The following is a 17,985-nucleotide window of genomic DNA, read 5'->3' on the forward strand; positions in this document are numbered from 1 at the left end:
GTGTATAAGAGACAGGAGAGAGAGAGAGAGAGAGAGAGAAAGCAGGGTCCCTGCCAAGAGCACTGAGCCCAGCACACACCCGGGTGAGGGCAGCTACGCATCTCAAAGCCTGATCCAGAGGCAGCCCTTAGGGCCCCCTCCACACACTGTCTCCTCATCAGCCCTGGCTGCTTTATGCCCCCACGCCCTGCCGCCTCTGGGAGTCAGTGATGAGGAAGCACCGGGAGCACACAAGCCTTGCCTCAGGGCTCAGGCACAACTCAGGAGGCTTTAGCCAAAACAGAGCATGGCTGCGTGAGGCAAGCAAGGGCAGCTGTCAGCATTAGGATCAACCCCCCCACCCCGGTCCAAGGATGGAAAGGAGATGGCCGCCCCGATGCTCAGAGGACAGCCTGCTTCAAGGCTTTATGTGGTGCTGGGAATTGAACCTAGTGCTTCACACATGCTAGGCAAGTGCTCTACCACTGAGCCACAACCATGAGAAGCATTTTTTAGGATGCTCTTTTTCCAACTTGAAAGTGGAAATCAATGCCTCCACTGTGCATGTTTCTAGGAAGTTAAAAGAATCAACACTGGTGTCCAAGAATGCTCCAATGGCAACTGCAGACACTCCAGGTTAAAAACATGTCAGCTCTTGGGAGCTCAGCGTTTTACCAAGGGCTGCCCAGAATATCAGCAATTTCCTCTCTCAAGAGGTTACAGCAACACTTAGAAATTCTAAGCACGACTCACTGCCCCGCCATGGAAGTTGCTGAGGACTGTGGAACCAAAGGAGACCCTGGGCACATGAGCAAAAACCCTTGGGAATGGACTGTGGGCTAAGGCATGAGGGTCTCCACCTCACCGGGCACTGAGCATATGCCTGAAGAAGAGACAATGCGCAGGCACTGGGCACCTGCCCCACAGAGGTCCTCAACTGTCCCAGGCCTGGAGATGTATCTGCCTGACTGAAGAGGCCAGGAACCAGGCACCAGAACATGCCTGCCAGCCATCACTGTCAGCCCTCTGCCAGGACCACGGCCCCCAGACACGACTCATACATACCCCAGTGCCGGGGCTCTGGCTCCCAACAGTGTTGACATAGCACCCCACAGTAAACAGGCATGCACCCCAAGCACAAGTGTCAGCTTGCAGTTTTTCATATAATAATCAGCTACACTATGTACACTGGGAACTTCGCAACAGATGGAGATCTAAAGGTTAAGGGACCAAGCACGGTGGACCCTCACATCATCTCAGGCACTGGGGGCTGTGGATTGCTGGCCCCTCCTAGGCCACAGCTGCCCAGGCTGCCTGCAACTGCACTGGCAATGGGGCAATGGCTCACACTCGTGTCTCCTGGGGCAGACGCATTCCTGGGGTCTGCACTGCAGCTGGCAGTGTCACCTGTGGCGGGGCCTGTGAGGAGTGAAACAGGGCAAGCCCACCAAACATGAGTCAATGGCTGCCTGACCTGTGGCAGCAATGGCGCCTGCGTGTGCTCGTGGATCGTGGCTCCCGAGACTAGAATGGGAAGAGACCACTGTTTCACTGATGGCTTCATGATGCCAACACGATCGGACCATGACATTTTGTCCATGCTGGATCAAATAAAACACACTGTTAAAATAGATTCTGACACTTTTAACCTTTTCTAAAGCAACTATTAGACCACTCAGGTTTAGGGCTCATATCATGTGCCCATTGCAGACCTAAGGGACAGTTTCAGGTACAAATTACAGGGCTGACTGAAACTCTGACCTCTTTACTTTTCAAATTCAAGGATGGAAGGCAGGGCAGGAGTCCCCAGGCCTGAAGGACTGTGCAGAGGTGCTATGCTGGCAACCCCAGCCTGGAGTCTGCAGCCCTGCCCTGTGGCCAGCAAGGGCCAGAGGCAGGAGTGGTTCTGCCTGGTGTCGCATGGAGCACAGGCAGAGAATGGAGGACTCAGAGAGCAGAGGTCTCACCCTGGGCACATGGCCCTGGGGGAGCAGGCCCTGCCTGGCCAATCGTACAATTTCACAGCCACGTGGGCACTGCCAAGTGGGGAACCGAGGAATGGGCTAGCGCTGCAGATCGTCATGAGACCCTTCTTGCCTAGAGACGATTGACACATGTGAGAGTTTTGGTTATTGTCTTATTATGATGATTGTTATTTAGAATTTTCTTGTGGTGCTAGGGGTTGAAGCCAGGGCCTTGCACTTGCTGAGCAAGCACCTGGCAGCAGGCTGCACACCAGTCCTACTGTCAACCTCTAAGCTAAGAACCCACAGACTGTCAGATCCACATTTCTGAAAAATAGAGCACCATGACTCTGTGCACATGTGGCCATTATCACTACCTGCCAAGACTGCCATGGCCTCATCTAGAAACCCCGCCTGGCATGGTCAACCGGTCCTCTGTGTGCCAGCAGTCCTGTACAACGTCTCCCATGTGACTGCCAAGCTCCACCCTCCTGGTCACGGGGAGATGGGAACATGCTTCTCCCCACTGGCCATTTCTTTCACACAGGACGAGTCTTCCAGGCTCATCTTGCCAGTGTGTGGTGCCCTGGCTTTCCCAGTGGGGTGGCCATGCCCTGTGTCTGTCTGCTGAAGGACGTTTGGGCTGCAGCCTCCTTCTTTGGCTGCCGTGAACAACGCTATGAAGGTTCTCATACCAGTTCTCGGAGGATTTACGTCTTCACCTCCCCTGGTATACACATGGAAATGGGACTGCTAGGTCGGGACACTTTCAGCCTGCCGTCAAAACCTCGAGTCCACTAATTCATGCAACAACTGCGTCAGAAAGAGCAAAGCAGAGGCTGCGTGCTGGCCTTGTAACCTGGTTACCATGGTTTTCTCTTGTTTCTTATCACCTGTCTACAGCTTCAGGGCTTCACCTTGACTTTTACCTGTTGCCTTCCAAGGGCATGTGAGCTAGTGACCCCTACAGTACAAGTCTTACTTTTAACTATAAATTCTACAAGGAAAAAGCCAAGTCCAAGTTCTTACTGGAGAAACATTAAAAAACAACTACCAGAACAAAATCATTCTTGGCTTTTCCCAAGATGCTCCTTGTTAGAAACCAGACACTTCCCCAAACCACCATGACAAACGGGTGGAGTGCAGAAACTCAAGCAGGAAGCCCTCAGCATCAGCTCCTTGGCTAGAGGCACTTGAGCCTAGTGAAGCAGAGGCAGCGTCTGTAGCACCTTTGGTAAGAGTGGGCACGTGGGCAGCACACCCCAGTGTGTCCCACAGAGTGCCCTCCTACTCCCCCACTTGCCTATCACCCTACAACTGGGCTCTGCCCCATACCACTTCTTTCCCACGGCTGCAGCCCCGGCTCAGCTACCAGGACTGGGGGAGGCACAGCTGCAGGCTTCCTGCCCCACCCCAGCTGCAATCACCCATCATTCCTGACTATTCCTGGAGTCCCTCCCGCTAATCCTTAAACCTGGACCTTAAACACACTTCCTCTGACTCCTAAAAACCCCAAAGTCATCATCCTTTATGTTAATTTTGAACACCAGAATTGTCTGCAAAGCCGGCATCACCAAGCTCCACAGGAATGTTTTTCTTTTTCCTTTACAGAAAACTTAAGTCACGGGCTGGGGTTGTAGCTCAGTGGTGGAGTGCTTACCTAGCACGTGTGAGGCAGAGGGTTTAATCCTCTGCACCACATAAACACAAATAAATAAAGGCTAAATTCTTTAAAAAAAAAAAAAAAAAAAAAAATCAAGTGGCAGAGGGCAGTGGCTCTCAGCTCTAGGTGAATAGCAGCTGGAACTGCTCCAATGGAGGAAAGTCTGAAAATTCAAATTCAAGAGCAGTGAAAAGCGTGCTAAGGGCACTGCAGACCAGGGAACAGCGTGAGGTCCAGTCCCTTCCTGGTGGGAGACCTTCCCTTCCTGGGTGCAGCGGGGAGACCACTGCACTGCCTCAGAACCTCACGGCCGGGGGTTCAAGGCAGAGCGGGAGCCAGCTCCCAAGGCGCCCAGGAGGTCCTGATGTCTTTGACAGCAACTTCCACGTGCCCAGAGTGACTTCCCTGCTAAGTGTCTCCACGCTGTGCAGAGCTCCTACTCAGGTACTTTGAGGCCATGCCACCTGGGTCAGTGGTGACAGGACAACACCACTCTGTCCCATGCTCTCCTAAGGTAGTGATGATGGTGACCAGGACCTTGGCCCTGGGCCTAACACCACCAACTCAAAGCAGTAACAGGTTGACAACAGCTGCCACACTGCCTGAGGGGCAGGGAGGCTCTGCCTGGGTCAGAGGGTGGATCCCTCCACACCACGTTCTACTGTGCTGTGGTGTCTACAGCACTACTGCCTTGTGAGAGAGACACTACCCAGCACAAGTACAGACCTGGCCCTGCAGCCTACCTGCACTGCCACACACGCCCAGGGTCACCCAGATGCAGCCTCATCCAGTTTTGGCAAGAGGTCTTCAATGACGCTTTCGGAAGGGGTAGGTACTGACCTCTGGTTAACAGTGCTACATAATGCAGTGAGAAACGGCATCTAATCCTGGGCTGGGCATGGGCAGGACTCAGTGGCTAAGGCATGCAGCATGAGAACGGCTCTGTGCATGACGGGAGCAGGGGTGTCTGCTCTCTGGGAGCTCTGTCAGGTTTGGGCAGACGCTAGCAGTCAGAAAGGACATGTGGGGAGTGGTGCTCCTACCTCCTCCTCTAAAGTGTCACAAGCCAGGCGGATGCGTGATGTGTCCACCTGGTGGGGCTCCGCCTTCAACTTCTTGGACCGCAGACTCCAGAGCTTGATGCAGGAGTTGTCAAACCCGGCAGCCAGCAGCCTGCTGTCAGGGGAAACCTCGGCGGTATTGAGCAGCTGCTCCGTGTTGTAGAAGGCGTAGAAGCAGATGGTGGTGAGGGAGGGAGGCCCGTCCTTTACGCGCTTGATGCTGTCCTGCAAGACCTCCAAGGCGGCCTCATTCTGCAAGAGAGGGCTGGGCACATCTGGGGGCTCCAGGCTACCGCTCTCACCACGGGGGCCGCCACTGGCGTAGAGCTGGTAGTCTGTCCTCTTGGCAGGCTGCACATCCAGGTGGATGTGGACAGCCAGCACCCTGCACAGTGCGGTGTTGTTGTCGCTCTGGAGGTAGCGCACCAGGTAGTTGTAGCTGTCCTCTGGCAGGCGGACCACGTACTTGTTGTCCAGGAATGCGCGGAGCCTGGAGTCGGACAGGACGTCTTGGACCGTTCGTGTGGTCTGCAGCTGCTCAATGACCTCTTTCTGGCCTGCATTCTGCAGGAACATCCCATGAAAGCGGCTGTAGAAACTCTCCACCGTGCTCTTGGGGCTGTTCTGGACCAGGCTGAGATGGAGGTAGACGAAGAGAGGGTAGAGGAGGGGCATCACTTCATGGCTGTGCTGGGAATCAGAATCTGCAATGAGAAACAGAGAGGGCTTTCAAGATGCAGCATGCGCAGATAAGGTGACCCGGCTGGGGAGCCCTGCCACACCGCTCCTCCTCCAACTGTGCCCTGATGTGGCAGCCCAATGGAACTCTGGACTTCAAAGTTTTTCTGGTGGAGGAAGGAAAAGCAAGGGCCCTAGGACCCAGCCTGGCCCTAAATGTATTTTTGGGAGAATGAATTCTAAATGGATGGCGATCACCTTAAAAACAATGAACACAAGTTTATTTAACACTCACATGGCCATGTGGCAAGAAGTTGTGGCAAGAAGTTCTGGCAAGAGCAAATGGGTCTCCAGCTCCTCTTCCCCAAGCACTCTAGCTGCACACAGCTGGACCGAGGCTAGAGCACTACTCAATGGGCATCTAACATGCCCACTCTCCAGACTGAAGTGTCCTGACACTGAATCAACCTACACCCAAAACCACCCACCTGCAGCCTCATATAGACATTGCTGGTTAAAATATAATTTTTTCTTTTCAGTTCTAGAAATTGAACCCTTTTTGTTTTGAGACTGGGTCTCACTGAGATGCTGAGGCTGGCTTTGAACTTCGATCCTCCTGCCCAGCCTCCTGGGTCACTGGGATGTGTGCCATAAAATCTAATACTTTTTTCAGTGGTAATTTACAAAGGAGACATTCTGATGCCATTAGGACCACACTACTCACTTTACTACTGAGACACTGAGACTTCACTACTGGGACACTACATGACTAACAAGGTTAAAGAAAACTTTCCAACTTTAACTGTCACAGGATAACAAGACCATAGGTGTGAGATACTAAATGCTCATGCTGTCAGGCTGGGCAGCCAAGTGAGAAAGTAGGGCAGCAGTATGGCTACATGGCCACCAGGGCCACATGGACACGGGCACAGTGGCAGTAAAATCCAGTTGCTTGCTGTACTTTGAGCTCCGCTGACTACTTTGACTTTACTTGTACTCATCTGCAGTGAGTTTGGGTTTGTACAGACACAGCAGGTATGAGGGTCACATGCAGCATAACGTCCTATGAAGACAGGTCACACAGCACTCCAAGTCAGCACTGTGCTCTGCAGGCCTTTCCTTGGCACAAGCAGGCATGCTGAGTGGGAGAACCCGCCTGCCTCACCTGGCAACAGCAATCCCCACAGTTCCCTCCGAACGTCCACCTCCCGAGAGACAGGGAACAGTGCCAGGTGTGGTGTAGGCAGCCATCCCCTCCTCCACAGAGAGACCACTGTCCACAATGGCAACAAACGCTCCCACTGCCTGGGGTGAGATGCCCGACTACTGTGCTGCTGGCACCTCTGGCCCACAGGTGAAGCTCAGAGCCTCTGGCTGGTCAGGGCACAGCACCACTGCCCAGGGGAGCTGGATGGCTGTTCCATGTAGGGCAAGGAAGACCACATGGCTGAAGTCACCCTGTGTCTCTCGGCGAGGCTGTCCCATCAGCCTGTGAAAACCACAGCCCAGTGCAGGTGGAGCGTGCTCGGCAATAGGCCTGGCTCAGCCTACAGGCTGTGGCCAGCTGCAGGTATGTGACTGTCCCTATCTCCTATTTCTCCTGCTTAGCTCCTGAAGGGCTGCTTCTCTAAAGAGGGAGCATGCTGGAGGCCACACACGGCACACAGGTGCAAGGTGGAGTGAATCTGTGTTCAGCTAGCTGAGCCACAGCACCGAACGTTTGGTCAGACGTTATTCTAGACTGCTGCTGTGGAGGCATTTTTCGCAAGCAAGTAGTTTCTAAGTCAGCTGACCTAATGGCTAAACAGACTTCAAGCAACAGACCTCCATAATGTGAGTGAGTCTCATTCAATCAGTTGAAGGCCTCAGTAGAAAAGAACCCAGGTGCTCCAGAAAGGAATTCTGACCACAACCCCAGCTGTCCCTGGACCCCTAGCACACTGCCTGAGACAATTCCTCAAACTCCTCTCTGCATATCCTGTTAGTTCTGCTTCTCCGGGAACCCAGCTGATACAGATTCTGATGCTTCTTTAACTATTACAATTTGCGATGAGCTTCATGTACCAACTACAGGAACAGAAGCCCCAATCCTGCCTGACCTCCAGCAAGTCCTGCAGAGATGCAGGTTGTTCTGACTCCTTAGAATTTTGATTTTAGGCTTACTTGCAAAACAGAGGCATTTACTTTAGCTCAGCAAGCCTGGGGAGACCTAGTTACCACTGCTCAGCACCCACTGATATTGCTTCTGTTCCCTCTGCACGTGGCCACGTGCTCAGACAGGCCACTGACAGGACCTGGGGATGGCGAGGCACTCCCACCATAGACCCTGCTCCTGCATTGACGTTTTCTCAGTCTAATGAGCTCCTCTCCATGGGGGCACCTGCCCTCCGACCAGAGTGTGCCTTCTTCCACCCGTGTCTCCCTGCGGAAGAGCAACAGCGCCAGCTTGTGCCAAGCCAGGATGACTGTGCTGAGGCGTGGGCCCACTGCAGGGCGTGTGGGCAGAATGTGCTTATTGGGGTTGTCAGAGGAGGCTGCCCAGGGCAGATGGTATTCATGACAGCACCCACAGAAGATGTGGAGGAGGAGTGGGAAGCTTTGGGAAGTGACAACCATGGGCCCGGCGACAGAGGTGGTGGCCAGATTTGTTGTTCCTAGGGTTTTTATGGACGTAAATTATGCAAAGAAAACTAGGATAATCTACTCATGTATACGTCCAGGGGCATCATTGTATTTGTGGGTCTCCTCAAACGCATCATTACCATTAAAAATTATTAACACGTGAATTGTTCAAATAAAAATAGAACAAGTGCCAGGCGTGGTGGCGCAAGCCGGTAATGCTCAGGAGGTTGAGGCAGGAGGATCATGAGTTCAAAGCCAGACTCAGCAAAATTGAGGCACTAAGCAATTCAGTGAGATCTGTCTCTAAATAAAATACAAAATAGAGCTGGGGATGTGGCTCAGTGGGCCAGTGCCCCTGAGTTCAATCCCTAGCACTTAAAAAAAAAAAAAAAAAAGGCTCCAAGTTTTAAACCAAAGGTGGTTCAAGGGTGGGGCAGGCTCCCCATTTCCTACAAGGGGCTCTGCACAGAGGGCACACGACAGATGACACCAGCCGCTCACTGCTTTCTCTGCTGCCACCTCCTAGCACCACAAGGGCACCAGGCACCTAAGGCTGTAGGGATGGGTAGGTTCAGCCTTTGACTGCCTCTGTCCCAGACACCAGATGTCCCAGACAGGTTAAGTGACTTGTTTTTCAACAGTGGCTGCATTGAGCTGGCTTCATGGTGATAAAGGAGCAGATGGAATGCCCGTCTATTGACTTGCATTACAGAGATCACTTGTCCCGCAGCCTCTGCTGATCCAGGAGGACTGCAGTCTCCCACTTTTGGAAACACAGGACTGAGACCACCTCAAGACGTGCTGTGACTGGCGCAATACCTAGGGGCATTCCCCATGCTGGTCCTGCTTCGAGCTACTCAGCACACATCATATCCCTGTGCTGAGGGCTGTGGCAAGATAGAACAAGCACCTGAGCTCTCTTCTGGACTCTGTGAACTTTAGCCTCAAGAACTTCAACTCCCTTGCCAATTCCATGAGGCTTGTCTGCACACAGTCTCAACACTGTGCCCACTATATGACAAGCTCTGAGAAAAATTTGCACTGCTCTATCTTAGGAAAGGTTCCCATAGCTGAGCACTCACCAGTGAGAAAATTCCGCAGCCGTCCGAACTGTACTTCATACTGCTGGGGCTCTGCCTGGCAAGGGGCTGCAGACACTATGTTGGCACAACCCGATTCAGACTGGACTGAGGAGGAAAAGAGAAAGGCAGGAATGAGATTAATAGCAGGACAGGTGGAGGGCCAGGGGAGGTGCTGGGCTGTCCCAGCGGCACAGGCAGTCCATAGGTGGCCGCCAGTGTGCTGCTGACCTGTCTGCCCCCTCTTTCCTAACACCCTACTGTGAGGGCAGAGGAATGGAAAGGCAGAGAGCATGGGACCCATGAAAGGGAAGAGGACAGCCTGTCACGTTGCTAAGGCACATCTGGAAATGCCGGGTCTGAGTTCCCCGTGCTACAGCATGCAGTGGTGCGGGCAGTGGGGGGTCTTATCACTTCCTTGGAGGCCTCCTTGACTTTCAGTCCTCTGCCAAGTTCTCCTTTCCACTACCACGTGTTTAGTTCTCCTTCCCCAAACAGCACTCTCCTCTTATCTCAGGCTAGAATCAGGCTGCACTGTCTGCTCCCCATCACTGCACCACAGCCACAGGCGAGGTCAATTTGGCCTGCTCCAGGAGACCAGGCCCTTTAACCTGCACCACACTAGCACCTGGCTCCATCTTGTCCAGGATGACAGTCTAAAGATCCCTGGGCCCACGAGAGCCTCAGAGGGAGCCGGGAACCTGCCTGAGGATATCCTCGGGTTTCACCATCCTATCTTCTTCCTGTAGCAAAGTCAACCCACCCTCGAAGCAGGGAGGCCGGGTGCTGACAGCAGAGTGAGGGGAGCAAGGATGGAAGATGGGGATGGGGTCTGCAAGAGCAGAAGTACAGGAATAGAGAGAGAAGGCGCTGCTCCTGCTCCACCTCCACATAGCCACCAGGCCCTTGGCCCACATCCCCAGCCCCAGCACTGGGCAGGGACTTAGCCGAGAAAGTCACATTACAGAGAAGCCTGAACTCAAAATGGCTGAGCAATCACCACTTGCTATTCCAGGTGGAGGACAGGTTTTTCTACAAAACCCGATTTCAGAACAATAAGACCTTTTTAAAAATTTATTATTTACTTATCACTTTTGCAGTACCGATGACTGAGCCCATGGTCTTATGCATGCTAGGCAAGTGCTCTACCACTGAGCTACACCCCAGCCCTAACATTACAGAACAGCACTTGGTCCCCCATTAATACGCACAACTTTTATGGTTTTGTATATTAGTTAAGTTTGTTTGTTTGTTTGTACTGGGGATTTGGTATAGGGGCACTTAACCACGGAGCCACATCCCCAGCTCTTTATATATTTTATTTAGAGACAAGGTCTCACTAAGTTGCTTAGGGTCTCACTAAGTTGTTGAGGCTCATTTTTTCCCCCATTTTTTGAAATTTGTTCTACTTAATTATACATGACAGCAGATGCATTTCAATTCATTGTACACAAATAGAGCACAATGTTCCAAGTCTCTGGTTGTACACAGAAAGATCTTTTAAAAAACACTGTCCTCAAAGTGCTCATTCGCCCTGCAAACTGCTTCTCACCAGTGGAGGGGACCTGCCCCTCAGGGTCTTGGGGGACAAAGAGGCTGTACAAACCACCAGGTACAGGTAAAGCATCTAGAAGCAGAGGAGCCCGGCTCCAGGCCACCTGCAGGGTCCCAGCATCACCTGAGAGGTTGGCCGCCATCTCCTCTGCACTCTGTGATAGCCGCAGGCCTTGCTTCAAGGGGCCATCGGAGTCCACGTACTGCCGGCGTTTGAGGTAGCAGGACACTGCCGTCTGGAGCTGCTCCGTGCGCACACGTTTCATGACCTTCATGGGGGAAGCACAGGTGGGACTGTAAGGGCGACGGGCCACTGCACCAGAGATCGGCTGGGGCCAGGAAGACTGGCCATGCGGCCGCATGTGCAGCCTAAGCCAGCTGCCCACTGCATGCTCCTCCACTTCATCTGTTTCCCATGATCACATCGCCAACATCAGTCGTGGAAGTGGGAACAGCAGCACAACAGACTCACAGGCCACCCCAACACCATTACTTCAGTCAGCCCCAGGACCCCACATCAGAGCAGCTGACAGGCAGCGGGCCAGGCCTGTCTCTTCCCCGCCTGAGCGGTGTGAATCAGCAGCAAGACCACTAAACGTGGGCAGAGGCAGCAGAGAACCCAAGACACAAAACCCACAACTGGTCAGGAAGTCCTGCCAGCGCCACAGCGAGGGTCAAGACACTGTGCTTTCATGTGAAACAAATCACTTCTGTGCAAATTGTCTGAACCACAGGCACAGAAAAGCGCCACAGCTGCTAGAGGGCAAGTAAGTATGTGGAACGCCTCAGGTCTCATCAGGCAGGAAGAAAAGTGGCAGGAAATGAGCTGAATGGGGCAAATTAATAATTTGTAATAATCTGAACTCATTCCAGGGAGTGTTTTCTCTCTCTCTCACACACATACACACACACAAAGGGAACGAGCAGAGGAATTATTTTCCTTCATTACTAAATTTACTTTCAAGAACTAAAGGAACCTCTAGCATTGCCATGGCCACAAATACAACTTTGCAGGAATCTAAGACACTATCATGTGATGACCTTAGACAGTGGGACGAAGAACACTTGGTTCCCCCATTAATATGCACAGGGAGTAGCCTGCTTCCAGCATCGGGGCATGGGCCACCACTACAGTGCCCCACAGGTACCTCGACCCCAGTGGGCTCCTGAGAACCAGGGCTGCAGGGCGTGGAGCCTGCCTCTGACCCACACCACTGGGTCCACCTTCCAGAAGGACCATGGCAGTCTTCTCCTGAGTGCTCTCATTATTTAAGAATGAAAAATTCTACCTTTTCCAGAAAATTGTCATCCATCTGCAGTTTCTTAGAGCATGGCCTGTGGTGAGGAGCTTCCCTGGACCCCTGCGGCCAGCACAACCTTCCTCCATGCTGACTGGTGGTGCTCTGCAGGCACCTGGCTCAACTCTCAGGGCCTCCTGACAGGGAGGTGGGAGTTGGACAGACATGCCCACACCCACATCCATGCAGCAGAAGACAGCACTCTGCTACACCACAAGCACTGAGACGGTGCCACCCAGAACTCCTCTCCAGGGGACTGTAAGGAACACAAAGCACACCTGGAAAGGAGCAGCACTGGGGGTGCTGGGTCGTGGCTTGGCAGCACAGGGAGAAGCCCGGATGACCTGCAGAGGCTGTCTCACCATGAAGCCCACCTTTCTTCCCTGGCTGACATTCCTAATTGCTGACATAGTTCTGATGCTTTGGAAGTGACCTTCCGCTCTCAGCATCACCCATCCACCTTGAGGACAGACCACTAGTCACCACATTAGGATGCACGAGGTCAGCGACTGTGCCTGTGGTTCTCCATGGTCCCTAACCTGTTGTGTGAGTCTCCTGGGGTGTGTGCACCAGTGATATCAGCCCTGGACTAGATTCTGACTCGGAGTCACACAGCAGCTGCGGGAGGTGCTTTCTTGCTGTCCATACCAGCCCACTGCCCTCCTGAACAGAGATGGCCCACCGGGTGGCCCGCTGCCACTTCCTACTGATGGGGGAGCGTGTCCCCAAGCAGTCTAGTCAGACCCCTCTGCAGGGACAACCTGCTTATGAGATGCAGGACCAACCAACCAGTGGGAGGCAGGTGGCCCGACACAGGGTGTCTGTAGAGGAGGGAAAAGGCCAGATGTTCTGAAAGGACAAACACAAGATTGCCATCAGTGCAGAATGGCTGCATTTGGGCAAGAAGCCAGTGTGCCAACACCTGGCCCAAGGGCACCCTGTCTGATCCATGCCAGGACTTGGGGCAAGGACCTCTCTGCAGGTGGTGTGGACCAACTGTGGGGTTGCAGATCTCAGGGTAGGCATTTGGTGTGACTCCTTTGGCCATGCAGACTGAAGCCCAGGGCCAAGGTGCAACTGCCCCTGCTGGTGTGATCCCCAGGCCATACTTGGAGAGGAATAAATGAGAAGGTACCTCAGAGAAATCAGCCCCAGGCTGCATTCCACAGATCAATGCCCGCAGATAAGAACCTCCTTACGACACCCTCCACTCCAGGCTCAGAACCCGCCCAGCATTGCACTTTCCACTGCCCACCTCATGTTTCCTGGAGCCACAGAACCCCTTCAGTGGACACCAGGTCTGGACATAACTGTACACCCCTTGCTGAAATTTTAAATTTCCTGTATTTTCAACTGTAATCCTTAAAGGCAAAACATACGTCAAACACCTTTCTTTTTATGTGGTTTGTATTTCTAGAAATCAGAAAGAAGGTTCAGACAGTGTGTTTTTCTCCTATTACTCCACCTACACTCCATGTTGCCCCAAGACCCCCAGCATGATGACCTCAACTGAAGCAACGGGTGGCTCTGGACGACCACCTTGGAGATGTGGGCCAGAATCCTGGAGCCCTGACTCCTGCCCATGATGGGCCTCAGGCTTGGCCACACACTGCATGTCAACCCCTTCCACCTGGTGCACATGTGAATGGCTGACAGAGGGGGTCTGGGAGCACCCCCAGGCCACCATGTCCCAGCTGAGCATCATGAATCACACAAAGCTATCACATGGAGGCCCATCCTTCACAAGGCGGCAGTCTGAGCAGGGTGGTTCAGAATAAACCCTTGGCTCAGCTCCCAGGAGTCTCTGACCAATGGCTAGTGGGTGTAATTTCTGTTATTGTCAAGTAAATATATTTTTCCCACTGTAAATTTATGCTTACAACAGATGAGAAGTCACTTTGTACTTTGGCTGAATGAGGTCAAGTACCCATGAGGTGCTTAACACTAGTTCTCCACTAAGTGGTCTGTCGAAAGGTCATTCTAGGTAGGACCTCAACGAAGAGTGCTGCACTCATGGTTAGACAAGTGTGTTCACCTGGCTGAGAAACACCACTAGAGCTGAGAGTAAGGAACTGCCCCTGCTCCCTGAGCAAGGCTAATCCCACAACCATGCTGGCTTTCCCAGACCCTTCTGCCCAGCTGACAGCCACACCTGAACTATATAGGCTGTGCTCCTGTCCAAGGTGTCCACAGGCAAAGGCAGAGAACCACAGCAGATGCCACCAGAAACCGCAGGTAGTTGGGACAACCACAATGCTCTGCACCCCACCCTGGCTGCTTTCAACAGTCGCCAGTCTCCTCACCTGGCTTGATGGTCCCACCTGACTATGACCCTGACTACCCAACTCTTGGCCAACCCAAGTTGCCTCTCAGCACTGTGTTGTCCCTGGTGGGCTCGTGGCTGACAGGACTGTGCTGGGCGCACTTCCTCCCTCAGACTCTCCTCGGTCACTCCCTGTGAGCGGGTCCTCTGCTGTCCCCCATTCATTGTCCCAGCATCGCACCACCCTCAGGAGACTCAGTCTTCAGACAGGCCACCCTCCTGAGCAAGAGGCTGGCAAGACACTTGCATGTGGACGATGCAGATGCAAGACTCATGTGCACAGACTGAGTCTTACCTTCAGACCCTCCTTAACCAGCACTCCTGGAGAGCAAGAGGCCTGGCATTCAGGCTCCCCTCCCCCTCCCTCACTTCCTGCCCTGCTCCCTGCCCACAGCACAGGTCCTTCTCCACTGGGCGGGGCACTCCCACCCAGATCACTCCTGGACACTGCCAGAATAAACAACAGCTCCATCTTCATCCCACCCCAGGGGTCCCTGCTCCTCCCTCTCCCCAAGCAGGTGTAGCACCCTGGGGAAAGTTCTTCTCACCTTTGGAGAAGAATTAATGGAGCACTGTCCAGCTTTTGCCGGAAATTCCTGATGGTTCCCTTTAGCTTGTGGTCTTTTGTGATTTCTATAAAATGAAAAGGCCACACATATTTTATTCCTCCTTAAGTACTGATTCCATAACACAGAAAAGCTGACCAGTACACAGCCTTGTTACCACGGCAGACGGTGATGTCCACACAGGGTATTTATACACCTCTGCCTACGTCTGCCACAGATGAAACACTGGTGTATGCTGTTACCACAGCAGGTAGGACACATAGTGCTCAGCGTGGGGAATAGGGTGAGTGCTTCCTGTGCTCACCACTGCTCCCAAGGTTGAATTAAATGCGGCACATGAGATTTCAGATGCCTTAATGACATTAGGACATCCACGTGAGTGAGCCTGGAACAGGACAGTCCTCAGGTGTCCATCCTTGGTCCACACAGGTTGTCACGGCAGACACTAGCCGTGCGAGTTCTGAGCATGTGTGGCCACTGCACCTGAGGAGCTGTATCTGAACTCTAGCAGCCACACGTGCAGACCAAGGAGCTCCAGACGCACTCACTCAGTGAAACAGAAGCATCGCACCTGAGCTGAAAATGCTGGCTCATGACACTTCTAATCACAAACTGTCCCTAAGCTGGCATTTTGATTGTAAAGACAGAGCTATCTTTACCACTGACAAACATCACATCACAGGGTAAGACACTTCAACCCGTCTAAACAGGAAGGAAGGAAGGATGCCCAACCAAAGGTAGGCTCAGCCTGCCTCACTCTTACAAATGGGAAGTGGAAAGAAATCTTTTTAGTCATCTTAAAATATGGAAATTAACAATAGTAAGAGCTGTATGCATTGTAGATGAAGGAAAAATGTTTAATTTTAATCTCTATTAGTTTACACATATTTAAAAATACTTACGACAACATACTAATTAATGAAAAACTTTTACTCTATCCACTTGCATACATCTCAAACACCAGTAACCATGACCAGTTAAACCACTCTGAACATCAAATTCCACTTTTCAGAGCACCTCACCTTCACAAGCACCAACTCATTTACTGTAGAAACTTCCTGAATCCACATGATGCTCTTACTGGAAATCTTATCCCAAGCCATCAACCCATGCAGGTGGATGGCACTTTTTCCACTAATCACTTACTGTACTGACCCTGCCCCCCACCTGCACAAGCTGTTTCCAGTGGCACCTGACACTTTCACTATGAGGCACTAAGCAATAGTTGCTAAACCCTTCCTGGTTTTTCCTTCACACAACCGATTTGGTAAGACCGAAGAACTATTTGACCTAGTTCATCTTTCTTATACAGCGCCCTTTCAGGATGGTGACTTAGGGACTGTGCAGTAGGACAGTCCTCAAGCTGGGGTGGCATCCTCTATGGGCAGTCATCAGACATGCCAGAATGCACTCTTCAGGGGGAAGCTGCCTGGATAGCCCAGCAGCTGCTCTGTGCCTTCTGTCAGTGCTCTCTACACTTCCAGATGGTTTTGGAAGCCCATCTATGGAAGCCATCATTTCCTTTCAGACTCTAGATAGATGCAAAGTTACTAGAATAAGTAATCATGGTCTTTCCCACTTCCAAACCAAGGCCAAGAAGTAGCTAGGCACCATCTTCCTGAAAGGTTAATGTGAGGCTTAAAAGCCTCTACTGCTTCCACTGCTTCTCTCTACCCACAGAACCCAGGAACACCATGCCACTAAGTGTCTCCTACACCACCATTAGGAGCTCACACCTACTGACAACAGCACTGGTGCTTCAGTGTCTCCTCTAAGCTTGCAACCAGTCTACCAGGCAGGCAATCTTTTTCAGATGGGAAGCTGAGGCCCACACAAGTCATAAAATTTGCCCAAAGGTCACACAGTTTCTACATGGGAACTGAGGCTAACTGGCTGCAGGATCTGGGCCCCAGCTCTCTGCAGGACCTTGCAGCTCTCCACAGATCTCACATGGGACCATGGGCTTCCTGGGGGAGCAAGAACGAAGAATGCACACCAGACACTTGCTGAGAGTGAGCAGCACAATCCCACAGGGGATGCTGATGGCTAGAGGAAGGGGCTGGAATGTGACAGCCAGTACTGTGCACTGAATAGTACTAGCTTAACAACTGACGGACTCCTAGGACCCTCTCAGCTAACACCAATCAAGAAAAAAATTACTTTTTCCTGAGATGTCTTTCATAGATAGGAATACATTGACTACAGAAACAAAAATAAGATCAGCTACCAAGTAGTCAGATGAAGTCTCTACCTAACTTCACAGTGACAGACCACACCCAAACCTCACAGTTAGAAGCAGGGACAGGGCAGGAACAAGGCCTTCCTGAGATATCCTAACCCAATCTTTGATGGCAAGGAAGACGCTCACGCAAGCCCACATTTGGTGTCCTGGATAAACACTAACGTTTAAGGCAGAAAGGCTTTATAATAAACAGAAAAGAGAAAGTCAGCATGCATAACATTCAACACAAGAAAATTAGGCCTACCGGGAACCTAGAAGGTACTTAGCCCCAAAGAAAGTCACAGCAGCTCCTAAGAGTGCTTTCTGCACGCCAGGTTGCACCCTGATATGGATACCTTCCAAAAGGTCCAGGCGAGTTACCGTCCTGGCTTACAGAGGAGGAAACCAGGACTGGGAAAGGCTACACCAGAGCTAGCCAGCTACAAGGTTGCAATCCGGGTCCCGGGTCCCCGGGCTCCGTCCGCCGCCAGGGATTCCCCGGGCTTCCCGGCGTTGAGCGTGGCCGGNCCCGGCCTGTGATAACAGCCCAAGAGATGAACCTCCCCAGGAATGAGCCCCCCAAGCAACGAACCGCCCCAGGGATGGAGCTACCCCCCATAATGCCTCTAAGGGATGAGGTATCCATCCAGGAGCCCTCGCCCACGGGGCGAGCCCTGCCTGTGATGACACTCCCAAGGGATGGACCCTCCCAGGAATGCCCCCCCCCCAGGGATGACAACCCCCCCATACCTCCCCAAGGAATGAACCACCCCCAAGAAATGAATCTCCTTCCTGGAATGAGACCCCCACCCCCATCCCCGGGATCCCCACAGCCCAGCGATAAGCCTTGCCTCCAACCAAGGGATGAGTGCCGGCGCCCCCACCCCACCCCCGCGTTGAATCTCCCCCAAGGGGTGAGCCCCTTCCCCCATTTTAGTCTTCTTCGCTCAGGGCTGGGCCCCACCAGAGGGAGAACC

At 52.5% G+C, this 17,985-nt stretch overlaps 1 protein-coding gene across 5 annotated transcripts in view; it reads right to left on the reverse strand.

The window, feature by feature from the left end:
* Taf5l (TATA-box binding protein associated factor 5 like) overlaps positions 1-17,985 on the reverse strand; it is a 40,869-nt gene that overhangs the window by 2,212 nt on the left and 20,672 nt on the right. Inside the window, exons 1-4 of one of the 5 annotated variants that reach the window (XM_015504311.2) lie at positions 17,365-17,525; positions 10,725-10,869; positions 9,050-9,154; positions 4,650-5,371 (exon numbers count right to left, since the gene is read on the reverse strand). In XM_015504311.2, the coding sequence (XP_015359797.1) occupies positions 4,650-5,371; positions 9,050-9,154; positions 10,725-10,866 (969 nt within the window). In that variant the 5' untranslated portion in view covers positions 10,867-10,869; positions 17,365-17,525. The other 4 variants (XM_048800359.1, XM_015504312.2, XM_048800358.1 and 1 more) reach the window with 4 other exon arrangements.

Source organism: Marmota marmota, unplaced genomic scaffold, assembly GCF_001458135.2.
Source record: "Marmota marmota marmota unplaced genomic scaffold, marMar, whole genome shotgun sequence".
Taxonomy (NCBI): Eukaryota; Metazoa; Chordata; class Mammalia; order Rodentia; family Sciuridae; genus Marmota; species Marmota marmota.